General features: G+C 34.0%; 1 protein-coding gene across 1 annotated transcript in view; it reads left to right on the plus strand.

The window, feature by feature from the left end:
- Positions 1-25,287, plus strand: part of DICER1 (dicer 1, ribonuclease III) — a 72,244-nt gene that overhangs the window by 17,100 nt on the left and 29,857 nt on the right. The window contains 14 exon segments of the mRNA XM_072630324.1: positions 264-396; positions 1,657-1,899; positions 3,178-3,332; positions 4,053-4,185; positions 6,341-6,416; positions 7,129-7,268; positions 12,811-12,990; positions 13,243-13,456; positions 13,906-14,059; positions 15,732-15,914; positions 16,209-16,314; positions 16,432-16,607; positions 17,502-18,291; positions 22,839-22,994. Of these exon segments, the coding sequence (XP_072486425.1) occupies positions 264-396; positions 1,657-1,899; positions 3,178-3,332; positions 4,053-4,185; positions 6,341-6,416; positions 7,129-7,268; positions 12,811-12,990; positions 13,243-13,456; positions 13,906-14,059; positions 15,732-15,914; positions 16,209-16,314; positions 16,432-16,607; positions 17,502-18,291; positions 22,839-22,994 (2,839 nt within the window).

The raw sequence follows: 25,287 nt of genomic DNA on the forward strand, positions 1-25,287 counted from the left end.
AACTGTCCACCATAGGGTTACATAAGTTATTTTCCAACATTTCATGGAGAAATTAGCCCCACTGATGTCTCTATAAACCTCTTTTTAACAAACAAAGCAGTTAGGAAGAGAAGGTACAGAATACCAAGACCATCTAATGTATGTTGAGAGGGGCTGGGGATTGACACTAATTTATATTTTTCATGTGGACCTTACAAGTAGAAAGTTTTCTTTAAAAACCCTCACATATGTTTAACTTTCCAATTAATGTATAATTTTTTTAGGTTGATAAAGGAAGCTGGTAAGCAAGACCCAGAGCTGGCTTATATTAGCAGCAATTTTATAACTGGGCATGGCATTGGAAAGAATCAGCCTCGTAACAAACAGATGGAAGTGGAATTCAGAAAACAGGAAGAGGTAATTTAAACAAAAAAATCATTTTTTAGTAGCTAACATAGGGTTTACACAGACAAGCAAGCTCTGTCTTTAGAAATTTTATTCAGATCTTTAGCATTTGTTTGAAATACAGTTTATTTACACAAAAGACATTTTTATCATTTAATAGCTCCATATTGAATCAGACTCTGAACTTGAAAAATTGTCCCAAAAAGACTTATCATCAGTAATTTCATTTTTCTTTAGAGGGTTGATGAAGATTTCAACTTCAGTTTCAGAGAAAAAAATGAACTTCTTAGTTCTTGTTTAGGATAATAAACTATAGCTGAAGACTTTTGTAGCAAGTTATACCACGTTGAATTTATTTGATTAACTCAAAAAACATTTGCACCTCTCTGAGTGCTTTTTAAAAGAGACTTTACATTTACAGAATTTTCAGACTTGATTCTTATTACCATCTTTAATGCCCAAGTTTCAGTTATATCCTTGTAAAGAAACTTAAACTAGAGGTAAAATACTCTGGTTGGAAAAACAATAAAATATTTTCAGGTTTATAAGTTTGTTTTCAATTAAAGAACTTAAAGTGGTATAATTATGGAATCATTTTTACAGATGAAACTTTTATAGCACCGTTCAGTACCAATCCTATTGTTTCACCTTTTTGAAACTTGGCTCAATATTTAACTTTTCCAGTAAAGAGAAAAAATGGAACTGTTAAACTTGGTATATTAGAAAATTTTATACAAAAATGGAATGAATGTTTTTGCTTAGAACACTCCTGTCATTGCTGATCACAATTGCTAGTTACTGATGAGCCTCCAAAAAATAAAATAAACAAGTGCCTGTGGTATATAATTGTGAATGATTTAACAGGTTTAGAATATTGAGATTAATATATTTGAAAAACTATTTGTATAAGAAATTAGGAAGGTTGTTATATTAGCAGTGCTTCAAGAGTTTTATGGTGCATTTAGTCACTTAATTGGATAGACTTATGTTACTGCAGCCCAACTAAATGCTTGGATTTTATGTCCACATTAAGGTATTCATTTGGAAGGTACTTAGTGTGTTTAGATTGCTTTTCTTTCCTTTACTGTGCTGTTAATGTTTTTAGCCTGTTGTCTGAATACTCAGTACATCACATGTATAGAAATAATGGCATCAATTTGCTCACTGATTTTTAATTGTTTTAACTACCTATTCTTGTTCTGACTTCTATTATATTGATGGTTGGGCAGTTTAAGAACTATTTCTATCTTGGGACTTTTTTCTGTTTTACAGGTACTTAGGAAATTTAGGGCACATGAGACCAACCTACTGATTGCAACCAGTATTGTAGAGGAAGGTGTTGATATACCAAAATGCAACTTGGTGGTTCGTTTTGATTTGCCAATGGAATACCGATCTTATGTACAGTCCAAGGGAAGAGCAAGGGCTCCCATCTCTAATTATATCATGTTAGCTGATTCAGACAAAATCAAGAGTTTTGAAGAAGATCTTAAAACGTACAAAGCTATTGAAAAGGTAGGTTTTCATAAATAATGCAGTATTCATCAGCAGCACTTCTAGAGAACTCAGTGTATAGTGATAAGCTTCTGTTGAATATGATGACATGTTGAGCATTGTAGTCAGCAGTTACAGAGCATAACCAAGGTATAGAGGATACAAACCTTTTATTATGATGAAGACCTAAGTCTTACACATTAGAATGGATTTCAAGTTCCTTGAAATAGCATAAGAGGTATGGCACAGTAATAGTGTAAACTGGAGGTTCTGAAATCAACGAGAATAAGTGGGTGATTTAATTGAAATTGTGTTTTGACTGAGAATGGCTTCCTGGGAAAGGTGAAGTTTTGAGTTATCTTAAAGGGTTCACTGGGTATGGATTGCATTAGTGTAGGAGTGTGTGATAAATTGAATAGTAGTAACTGACATTTATTTAGCAATTTAATGTTTACATACCTCTTCATGGGCTTTATCTTATTTTGCACCTTACAACAAAGAAAGGAAAGTGGTTTGGTAGAAGGAGCACCATACCTGGCTTTCAATCCTGCTTCTCCCACATTTTTGAGTAGGTTTTCTCATTTGTTAAATGAAAGGCTTGGAGTAATCTTTTTTGTGTCATTGACACTTTTGACAATCTGGTAAAGCCTATGTTTCTCTTCCCAGATAATATTTTTAAATGTGTAAAACAAAATACTTTGATGTATTTTAAGGGAAATGTATTCAAATGTAGTTATCAAAAAAACAACTAAAACAAGTTAATGGACCTCAGGTTAAGATCTTCCAGACTAGATCTCTAAGATTTCTTCCAATTTCTCATAGTTCTGTGAGACTCAGTAAAGTAGGTAGTACTGCTGTTCTCATCCTTACGTGACTGATGAGGGAACAGCCTCAGATCAAATGATTTGCCTAAGATTACGCAGCTGATAAGTGACAGAATCAGGGCTTAAACCCAGGCCCTCTGATTCCAGCCCCTTTGCTTCCTAGGAGACAATCTTTGATAAACCTGTAACATAATGGGAAAAGTTCAGCAATTGCATTTATTTAAAAACATATGAACATTTATAGAGGAATACAAATGCAGATATAGTGGAGACTTTGTACTTCTATGTTGAGGGAATATGACGTCGGAGTGATTGGGGAAGCCTTTTTGGAGGTGTAAGTTTAGGGTTTTGAAGTGAGAAAGGGTGGTGAATAAAGAAATGAATTCCTGTTAAAGATTAGCATGTATAAAGGCAGAGAGAACTGACCTAAAGAGGATTTATTCTCATCAGAACTTCTTCGTTTTAAAACGTACAGATCTTAAGAAACAAATGTTCAAAGTCAGTTGATACTGGTGAGACTGAAACTGAACCTATTGTGGATGATGATGACATTTTCCCTCCGTATGTTTTGAGGCCAGATGATGGAAGTCCAAGAGTCACAATTAATACAGCCATTGGACACATCAATAGGTATGGTACTAAATCATTTGTGTTTATTTTAAGACTAAAAACCTATCGCTATCACAGGATTTGTATTTTGAAAAGTGAGCAATATCGTTTTAGATTCTCCTAAATCATACTGAAATATCCTATTCCAGATGAGTGATGTACTTTTGCAAATACCTGTCAGCTATTTCTACCAAGCCAAACCATTATATGTGCAAAAAATACATTTTAAACAAAATCTAAGATTCTGGTCAGGAAGTTTGAAAAAAAGATGAGTTAATGTATAAGCATTCATTGGCAACTCTGGATTAATGGATACATGTGTCTGCTTGTTTATATTTTATTGTCCTTGATCCATAGTAATTCCTTTTTAAAGTGTATAAATATCAGGTGAAATCATATTTTTTCAAAGCAGTGACACCAGATTTTTATGCCAATTTGTATTTTTGAGATGGTATTAATTTATTTTGGTCTGAGCAAGTAGTTTTCTCATTTTGGCTAGAAAAAGGTTTCAGTATACATACCTAGCTTTTGTGGTATGATGTGTTCCTATTCAAGTTTATAGCAGAATCATTATATTAAAATAAAACCCGGATATAATCCTGTATACAGGAATTAAAAATCACACTCCCTTCAGTATTTTTTATAGTTGCAAGTCAAATTCATTTTCAAGGTAATGAAAAGAAACACCATTATTGTTCTACCTAGCTATTTCCCAACTTTAAATTTCTTTTTTCTTCATAGATACTGTGCAAGATTACCAAGTGATCCGTTTACTCATCTAGCTCCTAAATGTAAAACCCGAGAATTGCCAGATGGTACATTTTATTCAACTCTTTATCTGCCAATTAACTCACCTCTCCGAGCTGCCATTGTTGTAAGTATGGAAAAGTTAGGAATGCCTTTGTGTGTAGAATCCGTACAGTATTATTTCTTTTTATTGCAATTTCTATTATAGAGGAAGCCATACAAGTTATATTTCATTTTTTTCTTTTCCCTCATCCTTCCAGTTATTTTGTTCTGTGATTAAATCTTGTACTTTTAAGATAGCTAATGTGGTTTGTAGGAGTGTAAGTAAAAATTAGGACACCATGCACATAAAAACATCCTTGTGGAAGAGGAGCAGAAATAGCTAAGAATTATTTTTATATCATTTGTATAATTTTACAGTTGGAAAGCCTCTTGTGGATCATTTAGTCTACTTCCTAACCATTTCAGAGGACCCTTCTTCAGTATTTCTGACAAGTACATCCACCTTCTGCTTGAATATTTGTGTTTCTGAAACACCACATTTAGTTGTTGAATAGCTCTGATTTTTTTTTAAATGCAGTGACCAATTGTGACTTCAGAAGATGAGTGATGAATACTATTCAGTTCTTGGCAGAATGATGATGAACTAGAGTGCTGAATGACATGCACATTTTCAGAACTGGCCAGTTTAATACTTTTTTGTTCAGTTATACCAGTTTGTTTTAAGGGTAGGCATCTGTTGGGGCAAGGCCACAGCAGTAGGTAGAGATAGAGATGCAGAAAAGTAGTAGTATCATACCACAGCACATACACATCACATAGAAGGGACGCAGAGAAGGTAACCTTGTCACAGTTGTGTTGTTTAATGTATTTTTTAAAATTTTATTATTGCTATTTCTTTTTTTAAACGTTTATTTATTTATTTTTAGTTTTCAACATTCATTTTGATAAAATTTTGAGTTCCAGATTTTCTCCCCATTTCTCCTCTCCTCCACCCCATAATGCCTTGCATTCTGATTACCCCTTCCCTCAGTGTGCCCTCCTTTCTATCACACTCCTCTCTCCCCTTATCCCCATCTTCTCTCTTTTGTTGTAGGGTAAGATAGGTTTCTGTACCCCATTACCTGTATTTCTTATTTCCCAGTTGTACGCAAAAACGTTTCTCAACTTTCGTTCCTAAAACTTTGAGTTCCAACTTCTCTCCCTTCCTCCCTCCCCACCCATCCCCACTGAGAAGGCAAACAATTCAATACAGGCTACATAGGTGTAGTTTTGCAAAAGACTTCCATAATAGTCATTTTGTGTAAGGCTAACTATATTTCCCTCCATCCTATCCTGCCCCCTGTTGCTTCTGTTCTCTCTTTTGACTTTGTCCCTCCCCAACAGTGTTTACTTCTAATTACTCCCTTCTCCCATTTGCCCTCTTTTCTGTCATCCCCCTGACCCTCCTTGTCCCCTTCTCCGCTACTTTCCTGTAGTGTAATATATATTTTCATACCAAATTGAGTGAGCATGTTATTCCCTCCTTTAGGCAAATGTGAAGAGATTAAGCTTCACTTTTTCCCTCTCATTTCCTCCTTTTCTCCTACATTGAATAAGTTTATTCTTGCCTCTTTTATGAGTGATAATTTGCTTTAATGTATTTTCTAATGAGCTCTATAGTGGAAGTTCATGATTTTATATACAGTCCTTTTTTTTGTATCCTGAAATGTTCATGTTTGTTTATGGTTAAATTTATGACATAAAATCAAATATAAATTTAAAATAAATGGTTATTTGTACTGTGCTGAAATCTGCCTAGCTTTTACCTATTGCTCCTACCTAAACTTGCTATCTAGAATAGCAAAGAGAAAGCCTATTCCCTATTCCACATTAAAAATTAGGTATCATCACTAATGATTTGTATTATAGTTACATATATTCAAAAAAGACCTATAGCTACATAAGTGATTCTGTTATACTTATAATTTTTGGTTGGAACGAAGATTTTCTTCTCACTGTGTATAGAAGCTATTTTAATTTTATTAAAATTAATTAATTGAATCATAATTTAAACTGTAATAATGATAACTTCCTTTTGTTCTTCCATAAAAATTTATAAATATGCATCTTCTCTTAAATGGAGACCTTCCAGTATTTCTTAAAATACAGAATTTTTAATGTCAGATAAATGAAACTTTAAAAAATGTTTTCAGATGAAACATATATTGCCTATTTTTAAATTAATGGAGTTGAAAACTTAGTGATACTCATGTACAAATTAAAGGTCTCATTATTTTCAGGGTCCACCAATGAGTTGTGCAAGACTGGCTGAAAGAGTTGTAGCTCTCATTTGCTGTGAAAAACTGCACAAAATTGGTAAGGATATGTGAAAGGCAGCATCAACACAGAAAGTGCATGAATAAACCCCTTTGGATTGAAATATTGAATATTTATAGGGACTCAAATTTGTAGGGATGTTATTACTGTTGATGGTGTATATTAGTTAGTATCCTTAAAAAACGACTTAAAATAATATAGGGATAGTCTGACTGTTTTGTGTCATCGATTTGTATCATTTTAGGAATAGCATAATTATAAATGTATTCCAGACATCTCACTTATTGTCATTGCCATGATCCAGCCAGATGATGTTTCTCCTTTAGATAGCTGTGGAAAATTTGTTGTGACAGCCACCCGCTTGTGAAAAGCAAAATTTAATGTTAGCATTTGCAATTTTTATGGGAATAAGGTAATGTTTCTTGTTCAAATTCCACCTCAGACATTTGTTAGCTCTTTGATCATGGGCGAGTCAATTGACATTTCTATGCCTCAGTTTCATTTTCTGTAAAATACGGAGTTGGATTCTTTGACCTCTAAGGTCCCTTCCAGTTCTGAATCTAGGATCCTTTGTTCAAAAATGTAATTGATAATGATGAATTCATGTTAAGTTCTTCTAGAGTCTCACTAGTAAATGTACTCAGCAAAAGTACAAAATGTACTTTACTTATAGAGTACAATTTTAACTATTAGAGAAGTGAGGTTTAGGTTATTTATGCTAATTTTCTTTTCTTTTTTTGTTAATGAAAAGGTGAACTAGATGATCATTTGATGCCGGTTGGAAAAGAGACTGTTAAATATGAGGAAGAGCTTGATTTGCATGATGAAGAAGAAACCAGCGTTCCAGGTCGACCAGGCTCCACAAAACGAAGGCAGTGTTACCCCAAAGCAGTTAGTATTGATTATAACTGGATAAAGATATAGCATCTTTTGGGACCTTATTTCCTACAATATCAAATCTAAATCCCTTTGTTTCACTTTCAGTAGTGTAAGCCTGTTCTGATGATAATTCACATTTGTATGATAATAACTTCCATTTGTGTAATGCATTTAATGTTTGTAAATGGCTTTCTTTGTGATGTATCCTATAGGAGTATTATCCCCATTTTAAAGGTGAGAGAATGGGTTCTGAGATTTGAAATGATTTGCACAAAGCCATATACCAGTGTAAGTGGCAGTAAGATCCATACCTTCCCCTTGATTACATTCCACTATTGCCCAGCACCTTCCTTCTGCTTCAGCCAGTCTCCTCTCTATCCCTGAGACAAGCAATGAATTATTGTCCTTCCTAGCTCTGTTCCTTTGTTCGTGTTATTCTTTGATCTAGATGTCCTGCCTAGTCATCTATAAAATGAAGTAATATTTATTCTTAGCTATGTACAAGGTTGTTGTGAGGACCACATAAGATAACATAATGTATATAAAGTTATTCACACAATAAACATTTATTAAGCACCTGTTATGTGGGCACAGTGCTAAATGCTAGAGATACAAAAAACCTCGAAAAACAAAACTCCTTGCCCCCACAGAGCTCAATGAGGGAGACAATAGGCAAAAAATTATGTACAAACAAATTATATACAGGTTAAATTGGAGATAATCAATAGAGATAAGGCAATAACATTTGAGGAGATCAAAAGGGCTTTCTTTACAAGCTAGAATTTGAGCTGATTTGAAGGAATCCAGAAGGGAGAGATGAGAAGAGAGAGAGTTCCAGGCATGAGAGAGAGCCAGAGAAAATGCTTAGAATGGGGAGATGGAGTATTTTGTTTGAGAAACAGTAAAAAAGCCAGTGTCCCTGGATTACAGAGTATGAGGAAATGAATACTTTACAATGTTTAGTTACTCTTCTTACTTCAGTGTAGAACATGAGTGTAAGCAGTTTCTACAGTAGTTAAAGATTGTAAGCTTGAATAACTGCTCATCCTAAGTTATTCTTATCTTTGGCATTCCCTCAGTCACACAAAGGATCTACCCAGCCCACTCTTTTGGTTATTCATAGTTTTTATATTTTGGAAATTGTGTTGTCCCATGATTCATAGAAATTATCACTCGATGATTATTATTTGAACTCAGGAAGAGTCTTTCTGACTCCAGGCCAGGCACTCTATCCACTGTGCAACCCAGCTGTGCCACCCAAATGGAAGAGATACCCCCTGTACACGACCAGGTTCTATAATTGTTTCTGTTTATATGTGATAATGCACCAGGCCCAACAATATAGCAATTCAATTCAACAAACATTTATTAATCACTCACTGTTATGCTGGACACTGGAAATAGACATAAAAATGAAAAAATTTATCCCTGTTCTCAGGGAGTTTATATTTTCTTGAGAAGTTTATATTTTCATCTATATTAACAGATAAATAAATACAAAGTAATTTGAGAATAGAAAAAGCACTGGCAACTGGCAGGGACTTGGAAAGATTTTAAAGCAAGTGGGATTTGAACTGAGCCGTGATGAAATCTGAGGATGACAAGAAGTAGTTAGAAAAGAATATATTCCAGGCAGGAGGGACAACCAGGGTATCTTTAATGAGATGCTTGACCATTCAGAGGAGTAAAGCTTCACATTTCACACAGGAAATCAAGTAAAATTGAGTCAGTAAGCATTTGTTAAGCACTTATTGTGTGCCAGACACTGTGCCAAGTTCTGAGAACACAAATATAAACAGAAAGACAGCCACCAGCCCTTGCACTGGAAGACAAAATAAGTACATAAAAAGGAGTTGAAAGAAAGTGGAGGGTAGAGGAAGTCCTGTAGAGATGAGTCGGTGGTGCAGCCTGGAGAGGAATGAAGACATAGTTGCCTCAGGCCTTCTTGAAATGTGGAGGTTCTGGGAGGAGCCAGTAAGGGGGAGGGGGAGTTTGGGGAGGAATGTCTGCTGGTTGACCTCCTTGCCTCCATTCTCTCCCCATCTGAGGCCGTCTTCCACTCAGCTATCAAAATGATCTTCCTAAAGGGTGATTCTTTCCTCCCTTTTTTTTCCCTCTCCCCTCATTTCAGTAAACTCCAATGACTCCCTTTTATATCCAGAATCAGATATTAAATCTTCTTGGCATTCAAAGCTATCCATAATTTGGCCTCCTCCTACTTTTCCAGTCATCTTATACTTTACTTTTCTCCTTGTACTCTGCAATCCAGTAACACTGGCCTCCTTGCTGTTCCTAGAACAAGACACTCTTATCTCCCTGCACCAGGCATTTTTACTTCCTGTCTCCCATGCCTGGAATTCTCTCCTCCTTCATCTCTGCCTCCTGGGTTTCCCTGGCTTCCTTCATGTCCCATCTGAAATCCCACTTTCTGCAACAAGCCCCTCCTGATACCCCTTAATGCTAGTACATTCCCTCTTTTGATTATCCAGTTTATCCTATTATACCTTGTGTATGCCTAGTTATTTGCATTTTGTCTCTGAGTTAGACTCTGAGCTCCTTGAGAGTAGGGACTTTTTTTAAACTCTCTCTTTCTTTTTTTTTTGCATGTTCCCAACATTTAGAACAATGACCCACAAGCCAGTGCTTAATAAATGCTTGTCGACTTGTCTTGTTGCCTGTCCTCCTCCTGAACATCTGTATGTTCATTGTGTTCTATGCCACGCACTTTAACAACACACTTTATTGTTATCTTGTATTCCTGTTACACATGTATTTGTTGTGTCTTGAGTACAGATTCTTTGAGGGCAGTGATTATATTTTGTGCTTTTGTGTCTTTCACAAAGACTAGGTACATAGGTACAATCTGAGCTGGAATGAAGTTCAAAGATCCTCTAATGCAAACCCTTCCTTTTACAGGTTAGAGTACTGCAGTCCATGGAGGCTTAGTGATTTGCAGAAGGTCACACACAGATAATATCAGAGGCAGGATTTGAACTTTGGCGAGTCTTTTGATTCCAGAGTCAGTCCTCTTTCTTCTACAGTACTGTGCTCTTGGGTACATATTAAGTAGACAATAAATCAGTACTTGGTTGATTTATTGGGTAGGGAAAAATTCTTTTGTTTTGAGTCCAACTTATATTCAGTGCACTTGCCCAGGCCTAGTGGGAGGCTTTATACCAGTAATTAACAGCTAACTTTTTTAGGTCTGTCTTTGTTTTGATACTAGGTAAATAGGCTTTGACAGTATTAGTAATATCAAATGTATCTGCTGAGTCATTTCAGACAGATGAGTACTTATATTTTTAAAATCATATAGTAAGATAAGCTGTACAATTAACATATTTTTCAGCAATCTAGATTTTATAGAATTGTCTCTTGGATCTTGAAAATGGTGATCTATGGTTTGGGGACTGATAGGTGGAGGATAGAGGTGGGAAACCTATGGCCTCAAGGCCACTTATGGCCTTTTAGGTCCTTGGGTGCAGTCTTTTAACTGAGTCCAGGTTTTCAGAACAAATCCTTTTGATAAGGGGATTTGTTCTGTGAAGTTTGGATTCAGTTGGAGGGCTGCACTTGAACACCTAGAGGGCCATGAGTGGCCTTGAGGCCACAGGTTCCCCACCTCTGGTGTAAGAGATTTTGAAACTGCTCTTATTCTTAATAGATAGGCATTAAACAATTGAATAATGACACTAGTGACTCCCACAACAGTATTATAGGTTAAAGCTGAGTGTAATTAGAGAGGAACTGCAGGAATAGTATGCCATCTTGATTAAAAAAAAAAAAATCGTGTGTTAAATAAATGTGTGTATATCGGTTTTCACTGTGTAACTGTCTTTGAATACATGATTTCATTTTCTGCCCCTCCCAGGGCATCTTTATTAGAAATTCAGAGGACTTGAATTACCCTGCATTTTTATTCATTCTTGTAGGACCCACATCCCAGTTTCTTCCTACTTTGTGACTTTAGTTCTCAAACATTTCTATATAATCAGCCCTGTTAGGGGGACTCTTGGAACCATCTTCAAGATTCCTCTGACCTTTGGTGTGATTTTTGGAGTAACAATAACATCTTTTACTTACTACTTAGCTGTGGTAAACAGATGTGTGATGTTAATGGACTGGGCAAGGTAAAATGTATTTTTTGGAATATAAGGAGAGGGTTTGATATTGAGGAGCTGAAATGTCAAAGAAGAGTTAGGGCAGCACTGATAGTGATACTGAGTAAAAGTGGCTTTCGAGTTGGAGGATCTGACTGCAGATTGAGCCTTTGATGCTTATTACCTGATATGACCTTGGGTTTGTTTCTTAATCTTCCTGAGCCTTGTTTCCTCGACTATAAAATTAGAGAATTAAACTAAATAATCTACCTTCCAGCTCTAGATATGGAATCCTACAATCAGAGTTTCAGGGGTTGAGTTGCGTGTATGAACTGTGTTTAACCTGATCTGTGTAATTCTTTTGAGGACTGCTTTGTGGTCTTTGGGGACAGGGATCTGATGTCTAGATATAGCAGCACTGGTCTAAAGAACTTCATAGGATTTTTGTTAAAATTTTGTTAAAATTTCCAATTTACCTATTTGCTTATCTATTTGTTTACCTATTTGCTTATCTATTTGCATCCTACTCTCTGAGATTTTATTTTGCTTTGCTTTTGCTGCACGTATTTTCACCTTCAAAATTCGGTAACACTATTTGTCTCAATACTTTGGTCAGTTTGTACTCTTGTTGATAGTGCCATTTTACTCTGCCTTCCTCAGACCTTGTGGAATATTGTGTTCAGTTCTAGGCACCAAGTTTAAGTTGGACATTGTTATGCTCAGAAGTGTCTGAGGAGAGCAGTCAAGTGGAGGGCATTGAAACCATGTCACATAAGGATTGCTTAGATCTGGAGAAGAGATAGATTTGTTCTGTTTAACCCTAGAGGACAGAACCAGGAGTAATAGATGAAAGTTGGAAAGGAGCAAATTTAGGCCTGAGGCCACAAAAAAAATTTTATAACAATTAGAGCTCTTCACAGTAGTATGGCCTTTCTGAAGAGTTGGTAGGTTCTTCCTCTTTGCAAATCTTTAGCAGAGAATAGAGGACCACTTGTCATAGTGGGGATTTCTTTCATGTATGATGTAGATTCAGTGGCCACTGAGGCAAACCAATCTAAACTAAATATCAAATTTTCTGAATACTCAATTTTTTGACTTTTTAATAACAGAATTTATTGTGTCTTCTTTAAAAGACTATATGCATAAATTTTATGCAGTAAAAAACAAGTTTCAGCATTACATTAACAAATTAGATTGTAAGCTCCTTGTGGGCAGGGACTGTATTTTCCTTCTTTTTGTAATCTCAGTGCTTAGCATAGTGCCTGACACATGGTAGGTGCTTAATAAGTGTTTATTGATTGATTACTAGTTATAGATTTTGTGCTGTGTATTTATTTCTTAAGCTTTTTTCTTTGTAGCTTTTAAGTAATTTGAGAAAAATTACTTAATGTCAGTGAGGTTATTTTAAGTGAGGCTTGTTTTAGTGATTTTGATTTTTCTCTCTCCAATTATAGATTCCAGAATGTTTGAGGAATAGTTATCCTAAGCCTGATCAGCCCTGTTACTTATATGTCATTGGGATGGTATTAACTACTCCTTTACCTGATGAGCTTAACTTTAGGAGACGAAAGCTCTATCCTCCAGAAGATACCACAAGATGCTTTGGAATACTGACAGCCAAACCTATACCTCAGGTACCAATTTCCTGTTGCCTCTTCTGTACATTACCTTCTACTTCCTCTCCCTTTATTCTTCTCCAGAGAATGGATGGGATTTATATGGCATCTTTTATTAACCCGAAATTAAGTTCAGTGTTTGAAAAGTGATATTTCTCTTTTACTTAAGTATTTCACATCTGTACTTTCTGTGTGTTTATAGGTGATGTAACTATATTCACCATTCAATCATTAACTTTTGGCTGGGGGCTTTTTTGTGTTGGTGCTTAGATTCCTCACTTTCCTGTGTACACACGCTCTGGAGAGGTTACTATATCTATTGAGTTGAAGAAATCTGGTTTCACTTTGTCCTTACAAATGCTTGAGCTGATCACAAGACTTCACCAGTACATATTCTCACATATTCTTCGGCTTGAAAAACCTGCACTAGAATTCAAACCCACAGAAGCTGATTCAGCCTACTGTGTTCTACCTCTTAATGTTGGTAAGGCTTCAGTCTTAAGATAGAGCAGAAATTCCAACTTGAAATATCCAATGCAGCATTCCACAAAATCACTTTTTGATAATTAATTGTAAGAGATAACTATGGACCCAATGTTGGACAATATTTCTGTGGTCTGAGCACCAGCCTAAGATGGCCATGGCTAGGTGGGTAACAGGGAGATGATGAATTTTTCATCTGTATCAACTTTTAGAAATTGTCTTCCAAGCCATAGAGGAATGACAGTGTGCATTGGTGAAAAATGGACTTCCTCAGTGAAATCACAGGTCCTTGAAGTATTGAAGCAATTTAAATCTAGGATGTAAAAATTTATTTTTCTATTCATAACTTAGACAAATCTGGTAATTTGTGGCAGAATTGCAAATTGCTTGTCTTTGCCATTTTAATTTTTAAGAAAGTAAAGATTTTTTTTTTTAATCCCTCCTCTTAAGTTAATGACTCCAGCACTTTGGACATTGACTTTAAATTTATGGATGATATTGAAAAATCTGAAGCTCGTACAGGCATTCCCAGTACTCAGTATACAAAAGAATCACCTTTTATTTTCAAACTAGAAGATTACCAGGATGCAGTTATCATTCCAAGGTAGGTATATCTCATCTTTGCTCATTTAAATGGCTTCACTATATTTGTGTGAATATACTTAGGAGCACAAAAATTTATATGCTGATTTTTGAAAAATGAATATAGAAACGTGATTATTTTTATTTCCAAGAACCCTGTTCCCTCTAATCTATTTAATTATGTTTACAAACAATTATTTCATGGTAGAAGGATCTCAATATAGAAAGCAGAGATAAATTTAAATGTTTACTTTCTGTAGAACTTCTGTTTTCTTTGCTTCCCTCTTTCTATTCACCCACATCCTCAGATCCCTGCTATGGAAAAAGTATAGTTTCTAAGAATTTGCCACGAAAAATCCATTAAAAATTGTAAATTACAGTGATAGGGTGGGGGTTTTTTGAGGAGAGAGTGGCAAATATAGCTGTTATATAGCTCATTCAGGGAATAACAAATCTCATGTAATTTAGGTAGACCAAACAACTTTACAGTTTTCAAAGAATTAAAATACCAAAAATATTGAGTATATTTTAATCTTTCTGTGACTCGAAAAACATTGCAGTATTTTATTATGCCTTGTGATTATTATCATTGTCCTGTAGATTAACCAGAATCAAGCTAAACCAACTTTTACTTTTGTATCTTTTTTGGATAGATTGGTTGTACTTAAAGTATTTACTGTGTAATTTTTTCAGTTTTAGAAATTTTCTACCCTGTTCACCTTGGTGAAACTAAGTAGAAATAATATTCTTAAAAGGCACAGGTATATGTTTTACCAAAGTACAAGTATTTATCATGATGATAATAAGGGGGGATAAAAAGTCAAATGCTTAAAGAAATGAATTTTTCTTGCTGTGGAACATCATGTATTTTGTGTCCTCACCAAGTGTTGAAATAATGTCATATTACATTCTAGCCAAATTTTGCCATAATGCCATGAAATTCTGTTATGTTATTAAGTCAGTCCCTCATTTGTAACATTTTTCTTGTCAAATCATCTGTTACTTATCATATTGTTTCATTATAGCTATAATAGGTACTTAATTAATATTTGTTAAATGAATGGAGAGTTAGAAATCAGTCAGGATATAGTTGTCTATGTATTTGAGGCCACGTTTCTTTTTTCTGTAATTACTCCATTCACCTACCTCAAAATAAAGATATTTGGAAATTTTAAAAATTATTATTATTCCTGACATTTTAAGACAGTGTAAATTTGGAAAGTATAGGAATAAATGGGGTTAGTTAAAGGGGCTTTACAATAAGATTTAGGTGTGAATTGCCAAAGTTTTAAAAAACGGGCATGTAAAAGACATAATATGGGTCCTTAATTTTTTTTTTTTGGAGGCATTGGGGTTAAGTGCCTTGCTTTGGGGTCACACAGCTAATCTCTGTCTAAAGCTGGATTTAAACTCTGGTCCTCTAGCTACTGTACCAACTAGCTGCCTTGGGCCTTAATTTTTTTAAAGTTGGGTGTATATCTTGTTTTTAGGGTCTTTACGAAGTGAACCATCTAAGATATATTATCAGAAATTTATAATTTTCTTAATTGTCATCTAATTTTTCATCCTTAGAGTTGTTACTTCAAACTAATAAGCCTTTAAATTAATTTTCTATGAGTTGTGATAATCTGTACTTAAAAGTAATTAGTCTTACCCCCACCCTCATCCCCCAACTTCCCACCTTTTCTGTTTAGGTATCGGAATTTTGATCAGCCTCATCGATTTTATGTTGCTGATGTATATACTGATCTTACGCCACTCAGTAAATTCCCATCCCCTGAATATGAAACTTTTGCAGAATATTATAAAACAAAGTACAATCTTGACTTGACCAATCTAAACCAGCCACTGCTGGATGTGGACCATACATCTTCAAGGTAAGAAGTCATTGAAATGTGGGAAAGCTGCAGGGACCACTTGCTGTAAAGGAACTGGGCTTAAATCTCACCCAATGCTACCTTATCACTACCTTTGTGACCTTGTAAAATGAGAGGGTTGGACTCGTAGTTTCTTAGGTCCCTTCCAGCTTCAAACCTATGTATGAAAGTCAATTTACACAAGTAACTTTATTTTTAGAGAGAATAACGTATATGTTTATTTTTTTGTCAGCTAAAATTTGTGATGGTTTTTACTATTTGGTATAGTAAAAGAAGTCTTATTTCTTAATTTAGACTCAATCTATTGACTCCTCGCCATTTGAATCAGAAGGGGAAAGCCCTTCCACTAAGTAGTGCTGAAAAAAGGAAAGCCAAGTGGGAAAGTCTGCAAAATAAACAGGTACTGCTTTTTACATCAATATTATATGATTAGATATAATTTTTTTATATTATCAGAGTGACTAATTTTTAAAGTCATTAGAAATTACCTGATTAATACCTTTCCCCCTGTTCAAAGATATTGGTTCCTGAGCTCTGTGCAATTCATCCAATTCCTGCATCCTTATGGAGAAAAGCAGTTTGTCTCCCTAGCATACTTTATCGCCTGCACTGCCTTTTGACAGCAGAGGAACTAAGAGCCCAGACAGCCATTGATGCTGGTGTAGGGGTCAAATCACTCCCTGCTGATTTCAGGTAAATTCTTTGCAATATTTTAAAAAATTTTACTTCCTTAGTTTGAAATTCTAGTTATAAAGGAATTGAATAAATGAAATTTCTAACCATATTTTTATACCTTTAATAAGTTGTTCTAAAAAAGTTTTTTTAAATTAGTATGTTTCATTATTTGGAATAGATTCTTGGCTTGTAACTTAAATCCTTTTTTTCATTATATAAAGGAAGATAGAGTCCCATGAAGATTTAACTATTGATCATTGATGGAAAGATTTTATAGGAGATTCAGAAATGAAAACCTGGCATTAATTTCTAGACATTCCAAAGGTTTCTTTCATTTAAAAAAAATCCATATCATAATCTTTAGTTCTTTCCTCTTACATCCTTTTGCTACCCTGTGCCCTCTTAACTTTTAGTTGCAATCTAGGGAAAGCCCTATGTATTTATTTTTCAGTGCATAAAGATGAACCAAAATAATTAGAGGGACCTGAAATATTTTTAGTGTAAATGTCAAAGTAATAAAAGCTCGTATTTATGTCGTGTGTTAAGATTCAGAGTTAGCTTTCTTCATAACAATGTGAAGCTTTGGGAGCTCGGCCGATTTTCCCCAAGGCTAAATAACTAATAAATATCAGATCCATGATGCAGGTTCGGTCCTCCTGACTTCCAAGGCCCGTGAATCTTCTTTCTACTATGCTTTAGCATCTCCACTTGCACTAGATTCAATCCCTTATAAGTTATAGCATAGTAGATTTTAGCAAGTTGTCTTCTTATAATGAGGTCTAGCTGGATAAGAAGAAAGTTTCTCTTTTAAGCAAAGAGAAAATGTACAAGTTTATGTTTGCATGTTTCAGCTATGTTTTGCATTTAATATTTTGGAATAATAGCTTTTCAACAATCATATTGTCTTTACAGATATCCTAACTTGGACTTTGGATGGAAAAAATCTATTGACAGTAAATCTTTCATCTCAATTCCTAACTCCTCTTTAGCTGAAAATGAAAATTACTGTAAGCACAGCACAATTGTAGTCCCTGAAAATGCTGCACATCAAGGCACTAATAGAACCTCCTCTCTAGAAAATCATGACCAGATGTCTGTGACCTGCAGATCATTATTTAATGAGTCACCCAGTAAGATCCAAATTGAAGTTTCCACAGAACTCACAGCAATTAATGGTATTTCATACAATAAAAATCTTGCCAATGGCAGTTATGATTTAGTCAATAGAGACTTTTGCCAAGGAAATCAGCTCAATTACTACAGGCAGGAAATACCTGTACAACCAACTACCTCATATCCCATTCAGAATTTATACAATAGTGAGAACCAGCCCAAACCCAACAATGAATGTACTCTGCTGAGTAATAAATACCTTGATGGAAATGCTAACAAATCTACCTCAGATGGATGCCCCACAAAGGCAGTGACAGTGACCACCAGTACTTCAGAAACTTGTATTACTTCAAAAGGGAGAATTGATTCTGAGCAGAGCCCTTCCAGTGGGTACTCCTCGAAAACCCTTGGCCCAAATCCTGGACTCATTCTTCAGGCTCTGACCCTTTCTAATGCTAGTGATGGATTTAACTTAGAGCGACTTGAAATGCTTGGTGACTCCTTTTTAAAGCACGCAATCACCACCTATCTGTTTTGCACTTACCCTGATGCTCATGAGGGCCGCCTTTCTTACATGAGAAGTAAAAAGGTAAGCAGTAACATACTTTAAACTTTCAAAAATTCCTCAGAAATAATTATCAGACTCCACTTTTTGCATAGTATCAGTTTCAATTAGTGTTGCCAAATGTATTATCATTTTTGGAAATATCATTTAATTGTTTTGTGCACTTGGCAGTATCTACTCAAGATCACTTGGTTTCAGTATGCATTTCCCTCCTCCCTCCAGTGGCCAGCAAAGATCTAAGCAGTAACAGCACAACTCTTGACTTGAAGCTTCTCTTTCAGCCTTGAAATTTAGAAGTTTCTTTGAATTTCTTCTGATTTTCTTAGAGACACTGCTTTACTCTCTGCTTGAATTCAAATGAAGCATCAAAGAAGCATTTTGATTGTTGACTAAACATATACAAAGCTCTGTTCTAGGCCCTGAGGGAAAGAGAGGTAGAGTGTGAATATGAAATGGAGCATACCCTTCCTTGACCTTGGGAGCATGCAGTCTTATTAAAGAGATGTGGTATGAATAGGGGAGAAGTTAATTTTCAGTAAAATATTTAAGCAGTGGTACTAATTTGCAGAGTAAGAAATGGCATAAAGCTGTATATTCCTAATTATCAAGTGAATTATACAGATAGTTACTAATTATACAGTTAATTACTATTATAATTCAGAGGAGGGAGAGAGAACTTCTGAGAGTGATCAGGAAAGATTTTACAAAGGAGATGACCTTTGATATAACTCTCGAAGAGTAAGTAGGATTTAGCAAGAAAGGAAAAAGATTTGTTCCAGGCAGGTAGAATGTGGTGAGCTAAAGCTCAGGTCAAGGAAATCATCAATTTCCTTGCAGATAATAATAAGTACATCAATTCTGGATACAGACATCTTAGGTAACTATATTAACAAGAAAAGGGAGAATTTAGAGATTGTAAGAAAAAGAGAACAAAGAGGATTAAAATTATCATGTGAATATAAATAAGTTGGTTTTCTTCTATATTACCTTTTTCTCTTTATGGAATTGAAAGATACTTTTTATATGCTTTGTAAGATTAAAGAGTAATACTTGAGCTATGCTAAAAAATGCACAGAAATTTAAAATGGATCCATGATATCATTGATCTCAATGTTGAGACTTATTTAAGTTTGCCCACCTTATGTGATGTTAGCTATATTATATCTATGGTTGAATTTTAAAGAAACTTCAATTTTAACTGTTTAATACTAAATTTCATTCTATGTAAAGAATTTGTGATACTCCATTGTATGTATAATTGGGTATATTATGACATTACTGACTTCTAATACGGATTTATTTTAAATAATTGCTAGTCTGATCATCAAAAGCATTAGGTCATTAAGTTGTGAGTATGGAAATTTTACTCTTAAAATCTAGTGTCTTTGTATAAGTATATTGTTAATTTTTCCATGTTCAGGAAAAGTAGAAAAATAGTTACTTTTCAGTTTAGTATTCATATACTAACAGGTTAAAGTACATAGAATGTTAGTTGTATGTTGTAATATTTTCCATTTTCTATTCAAGTTGTGTGCTTAGTGAATATTGAAAATCACTTTGTTAATGTTTTGCTATTACTTTAAAGGATAATGCAAGAAAAAAGTACAGGTAAAATATATTACTTCAGTACTTCAAAGATCTGTAGTTTCATGAGAGTGGAGTACTTCTGTCAATAGATTACAACACCTCTGTAATTAGTAGCTAGTTTTTAGTGTTGTGACTGGAAAAACTTGTCACTTTATGGTCATTCTGGTGAAGAGTTTTCCTAAATTCACTAATCTGGTCCTTGTACAACAGACATACAGTTTCTGACTGAGCTATACTTTGAAGCCATTTTAGCCCGGTAGTAGCTGTCAGATTTGTGTTCCCCTGAAACAGCTTCTAAGAACACTAATGTGTCACAGTGAGACATCAATGAAAGCTTGTAGTGAAGGAAGTTCTGTTAATGCATTAAATATCCATCCAGTATTAATGAAAAATAGAAGGAAAAGAAGAGAAATTGCATTCAAAGTGACCACAAAATGCATAAAATATCTGGAAATTAATCCACCAAGACACACTTCGGACTTAGATAAATATCGCTATAGAATATTATTTATAGAAAAAGAAGAATTAAAGAATTAGAGATATAGTCACCGTTCATTGCTGGGTTGAGCCTATATAATATTACAATGCTGACTAAATTAATTTACAGATTTAGTGCTATCTGCATTAAATCAAGGAGTTACCTATAGAACTTAACATTTAAAAACTTCATTTGGAGTAAGAAAAAATTAAGAAACTCAAGAGAAATAATGAAAGAAGAAATGAAGACTATAGCATTATTATTATATATTATAGTAATAAACCTTATTATAATCATCAGGTGTCTCTGCTACCAGTTAAACAATAGAAAAATAAACCTGTGGACCTTAACCAGCAAAACTCTCAGGTGATTAAACACAATCCAGTAAGAAGACAGGTTATTTGACAAGAATGTATGGGAGAACTTTAAAGTGTTTTGGCAGAAAACAGGTGTAGACCAGCATATTACATAAACCACCATAAGTTCTAAATGTGTATAAAACCTAAGTTATAAAAGAATGATTCCATATGCTCCATATATTTTTAAAAGACAATAATGGAAAGAGGTAACCCAAGTACCTTGAAAATCTGTGGCTAGGAAAAGAATTTTAAAAATGTTTATTGATAATTTTTTTATGTCACCTTTATTTGCCAACGTAGCTTTTCCCCCCACCCCCAATTCTCATTCAAAGATTTTCTCTTTTAATAGAAAACTTTTAAAAATGAAGGAGGGAAGAAGTTTAGCAAAACTAGTCGGCATAACATTATTAACATACAAAATGTTCCTCACCCTTTGTCTCCCATCTTGGCAAATACGCTGGGGGCGATGTGTTGTCATACGTCTTCTTTGGGGCCAAACTTTAGTTATTACAATTTAATGGAATTTAGTTGAAATTGTTTTGTTATTATTTACATTTATATTATAGTCATTGTATGTGTTTTAGTGTCTCCATTTTGCATTTGTTTATATAAGTCTGTCCATACTTCTCAGTATTCATTATTTATTATGCCACAGTAATATTTTATGATTTTTTTATGTGCCACAGTTTGTTTATCCATTCCCCAATGGATAGGTATCCATTTGTTTCCAGTTCTTTGCTACCACACACAAACACGCACACACACACACAATAAGTACTTTGGTGTACATAGGGCTTTCTTTTTGTTATCTGCCTCCTTTGGGTATATGCCTAATAGTGGAATCTTTGAGTCAAATGAATGTTTTAGTCACTCTTAACCACACTATTCCAAATTGCTATAAGAGATTGCTTAACCAGTGAAGAGCTAGGGGGTGATTTTTTTAGACAAAATAGACAGTTTCAGTTATATAATATTTAAAAGCATTTGCATAAGTAAAATCAGTACTCCTAAGATAAGGAACAAAACCTAAATGGGGAAGAAGGTCTTTGCTTCAAATACATTTGAGTAAAACCCAACATCTGAGATAAAAATTCGAGTTATTCTCCAAAAGATAGGTGGTCAAAGGATATGAGTAAAAAAGTTCTCAAAAGTTTGAAAACTGACAACAACCGTATAAAAGAATTTTATAAATTATTACTCCTAATAATTTGTGAAATAATAAGTGAAAGTTAAAACAATTCTAATGTTCACTTCAGCTTCTGAGGTATCAAAGACAATAAAAGGTAGAGTGAAGTTTAGTAGGCATAGGGGTAAACAGGCACATTGTCGAAGCTGTTACCAGCAATTTTGAAAAAAAAACAGTTTGGAATTATGGAAGAAAAGTTATTAAACTGTTCATACTTTTTGTCTCTCCAATTCCCTTCCCCTGCACTCTATCTCTAGAAAGTAAGTTACAAAAGTAAAAGGCCCATAATATAGCCAGATTTGCATAGCAGTGCTCTTTGTAGTAGGAAAATACTGGAATTGAGTATTATTGATTGGGGAATGGAAAACTAATTTAAAGTATAGCAATTTAATGGAATATGATAATAGTACAAAGAAATGATGAATATGAAGAATTCAGAAAAATTTGGGAAAACTGATATGAACTGATGCAAAGGGAAGATTAAACTCCAAATACAGTATGTAAAATGACTACAGTATTAATGAAAAACAAAAAGGCTGCTTCAGATTAGTTGCATTGACTGATCTTTGTCCAAGAAAAGAACAGGAAATAATTCCTCCCTCCTTTTTTTAGACAGGCAGGACCCTATCAATATGAAATGATGTGTATACTTTCTAACTCTATTTCTTTATTGATTGGATTTTCTTACAGTGGAGAATTGGGAAGAGGATACATATTGGGGAATAATTTCATTTTTTAAAATGCATAAATAAAAGATAGTGGTGGTGTGGAGAAATATGTAGATGGAAGAAGTTAATATGAGAGAAAAGAAAATATGATGTTTTTAATAGACAATTCTTGACCTGAATTTGGAAAAAAGTAAAATCGGGAAAAAAAAAAAAAAGTAAAGAACAGTTTTGCCTTATTTGAGGTCTATTGTACTTTTCTGAGTATTGGTGTTTTATGAACATTTCTGTTGAAGGTCAGCAACTGTAATCTCTATCGCCTTGGGAAAAAGAAAGGTCTGCCCAGTCGCATGGTAGTGTCAATTTTTGATCCCCCTGTAAATTGGCTTCCTCCTGGTTACATAGTAAATCAAGACAAAAGTAACGCAGATAAATGGGAGAAAGATGAAATGGTAAGTTTTTATTAACCTCTTGGTTGTATAAATGAATTATAATTTGATTTTTATATAGCTTGCTGTGTATTTCTCTGTTACTAACATTTTCTGGTATACCAGTAATATATAAAGATTTAGGGGCTATTCTTGTGAATAAAGCTTTTTCTTAAAAAAGTTTAAATGAAAACTTGATTGGCTAATTGACTAATCCCTGTGGACAAAATGTCCATAAATATTTTGAAAATTTGCTGAGAACTAAATTCTTAGTTACGTTTTAAATGAAAATAACCATTTGAATCCAGTCCAGTGATAACACTGAGGCAACACTAGAACTAGTTTTTAGGAGCCCAATAGAAATGAGTTTCATTGGAGACTTTCTGCATGCTCTTTTATTATTCAATTATGTCTATGCATTTCTCCTTTGCTGGTAGAACTGCAGTAATTTTCAGTCCATTACTCACTACTTAAAAGTAATTGTTTTCACTGAAGCCAGGAACTTTCCCTCTTTGGTCCATGATTCTCTTTCAGAGAGTACCTTTTTTCAATGGCAAATGGCTTTTTAAAAAAGAAATGGGAAAAAAAAAACCATTCCATTTTTCTCAAAATGGTTATTTGGTTTAATATACAATCTTAACTGTTAAAGACAGAATGAAAAATGGCTTGTGATCTCTAACCATGAGTTTCTGTACTGTCTGTAAAATAAATACCATTTTTAGCCAGATAATTTTTGCCAGCAGAATTCAGAAATTACTAATCTCCACTAGAAACTTAGTTTTCAAGTTTAGAATGTTTTTCATCTTGTAAACTTTTAAAAATTAAATGGTTTTGGTAAATTTGATATTAAAACATCTGTGCAGCCAGTGAATGAATTTCATTCCTTAAAGGTTCATACATAACTTTTTAATCATTCCTGCTTTTATATTTCTTTACTTCTGTCCACTTTTTCTCTTAGATAGTCATAGTTTGTATTCTCTTACTGTGATTCAGTTTGTTTTTTTTTCCATTTTGCATTATTCATAAAGGTCTTTCTATATTTCCTTGTTGCTCACATTTGTCATCTTAAATTGCTTGTTTTTCTTTTGATTGTTTTTGTTGTATAAAAATTAAAATATAATATCCATCACATCTTATTGTCTTTAATATTCCTTAATATTTTTCTATTTAATACAAAAAATCTCCCCTCCATAGTTCTAATAAATATATTATATTTTCTCCAGTCTTTTTTTTAATAGTTCATTTATTCATCTTGTGAACTTTAATAAAAACAGTCAAACAAGCAAAAATTCAGTATAAGGAGGTTGTAGGCTTGTTGGAAAATAAAATTTCAGTCTTAGTGAGAAATGCATCTGTAATGTTTAGTCTTAACTTGTAGGCCACCAGAGGGCACTTAGCAGGGTTGCTGGAGTTTATAACACTAAATATTGATTAAAAGAGCTTGCTGAATTTTCAGTTTGTCTTTTGGATAAATTCATCTCTCACAGATTTATATTGCATTACTAACAAAATGCTAATTTATATATACCTTTACTAATTATTTTTACTGATTGATTTTTCATTTTGCTGCATTAGCTCCTGTTACAGTTTCGTAGACAACTGTGCCTGTAAATAATGCATTCCATGAATGACTTTTTGTAGTCTAACTATACAAATGGCATAATTGCTTCTTTGAAAAGTGCAGTGAGTGGATAGAGAGCTGTCCTCAGACACAGCAAAAACTGATTCAGGTGTAGGCATTTGTCACATACTTGGGAAGTTACTTAACCTTCTGTAAGATTTTTGGATTGTACAACATTTGGGAGTTTTTTATACCAATGAAATCACAGGTCCAAGCCAATTAAGTAAACTGAAATAAATTTATTAAAATATTAAATTTTCTTTTTACTTGAGGAACAGAGGTTTAATATGGTATTCAGCTACTTGTTACTAAAACATTTTATATGGTGCTGAAATTCTAGGTCATAGAATACAAGCAAAAAAATTAAAAAATTGAGTTACCTAGAAGGCAGATCAGATACAACCACATAAAGAAAATAATGGAGGGAAAATTTAAATTAATTTTCATGGATAAATTAAAAATTTGCACTTAAAATTTACTTAGGATTTGAAAGAATGTTGAAAAATGGTATTAATTGGATAATCTTTAGCAAAATGTTATTAGCTTTGTCATAAAAACACAGACAAGTTATTCTGCTTTGTAAAGTTCTATATTGAATAAAGTTACTACATTATTTTGATATGGGGATAACCAGTGTTGTCACTTTTAATTTTATATTTTGAACAGCGCAATACGAGGTACTATCTTGGGTTTAAC

The sequence above is a fragment of the Notamacropus eugenii genome, chromosome 1, assembly GCF_028372415.1.
Source record: "Notamacropus eugenii isolate mMacEug1 chromosome 1, mMacEug1.pri_v2, whole genome shotgun sequence".
Taxonomy (NCBI): Eukaryota; Metazoa; Chordata; class Mammalia; order Diprotodontia; family Macropodidae; genus Notamacropus; species Notamacropus eugenii.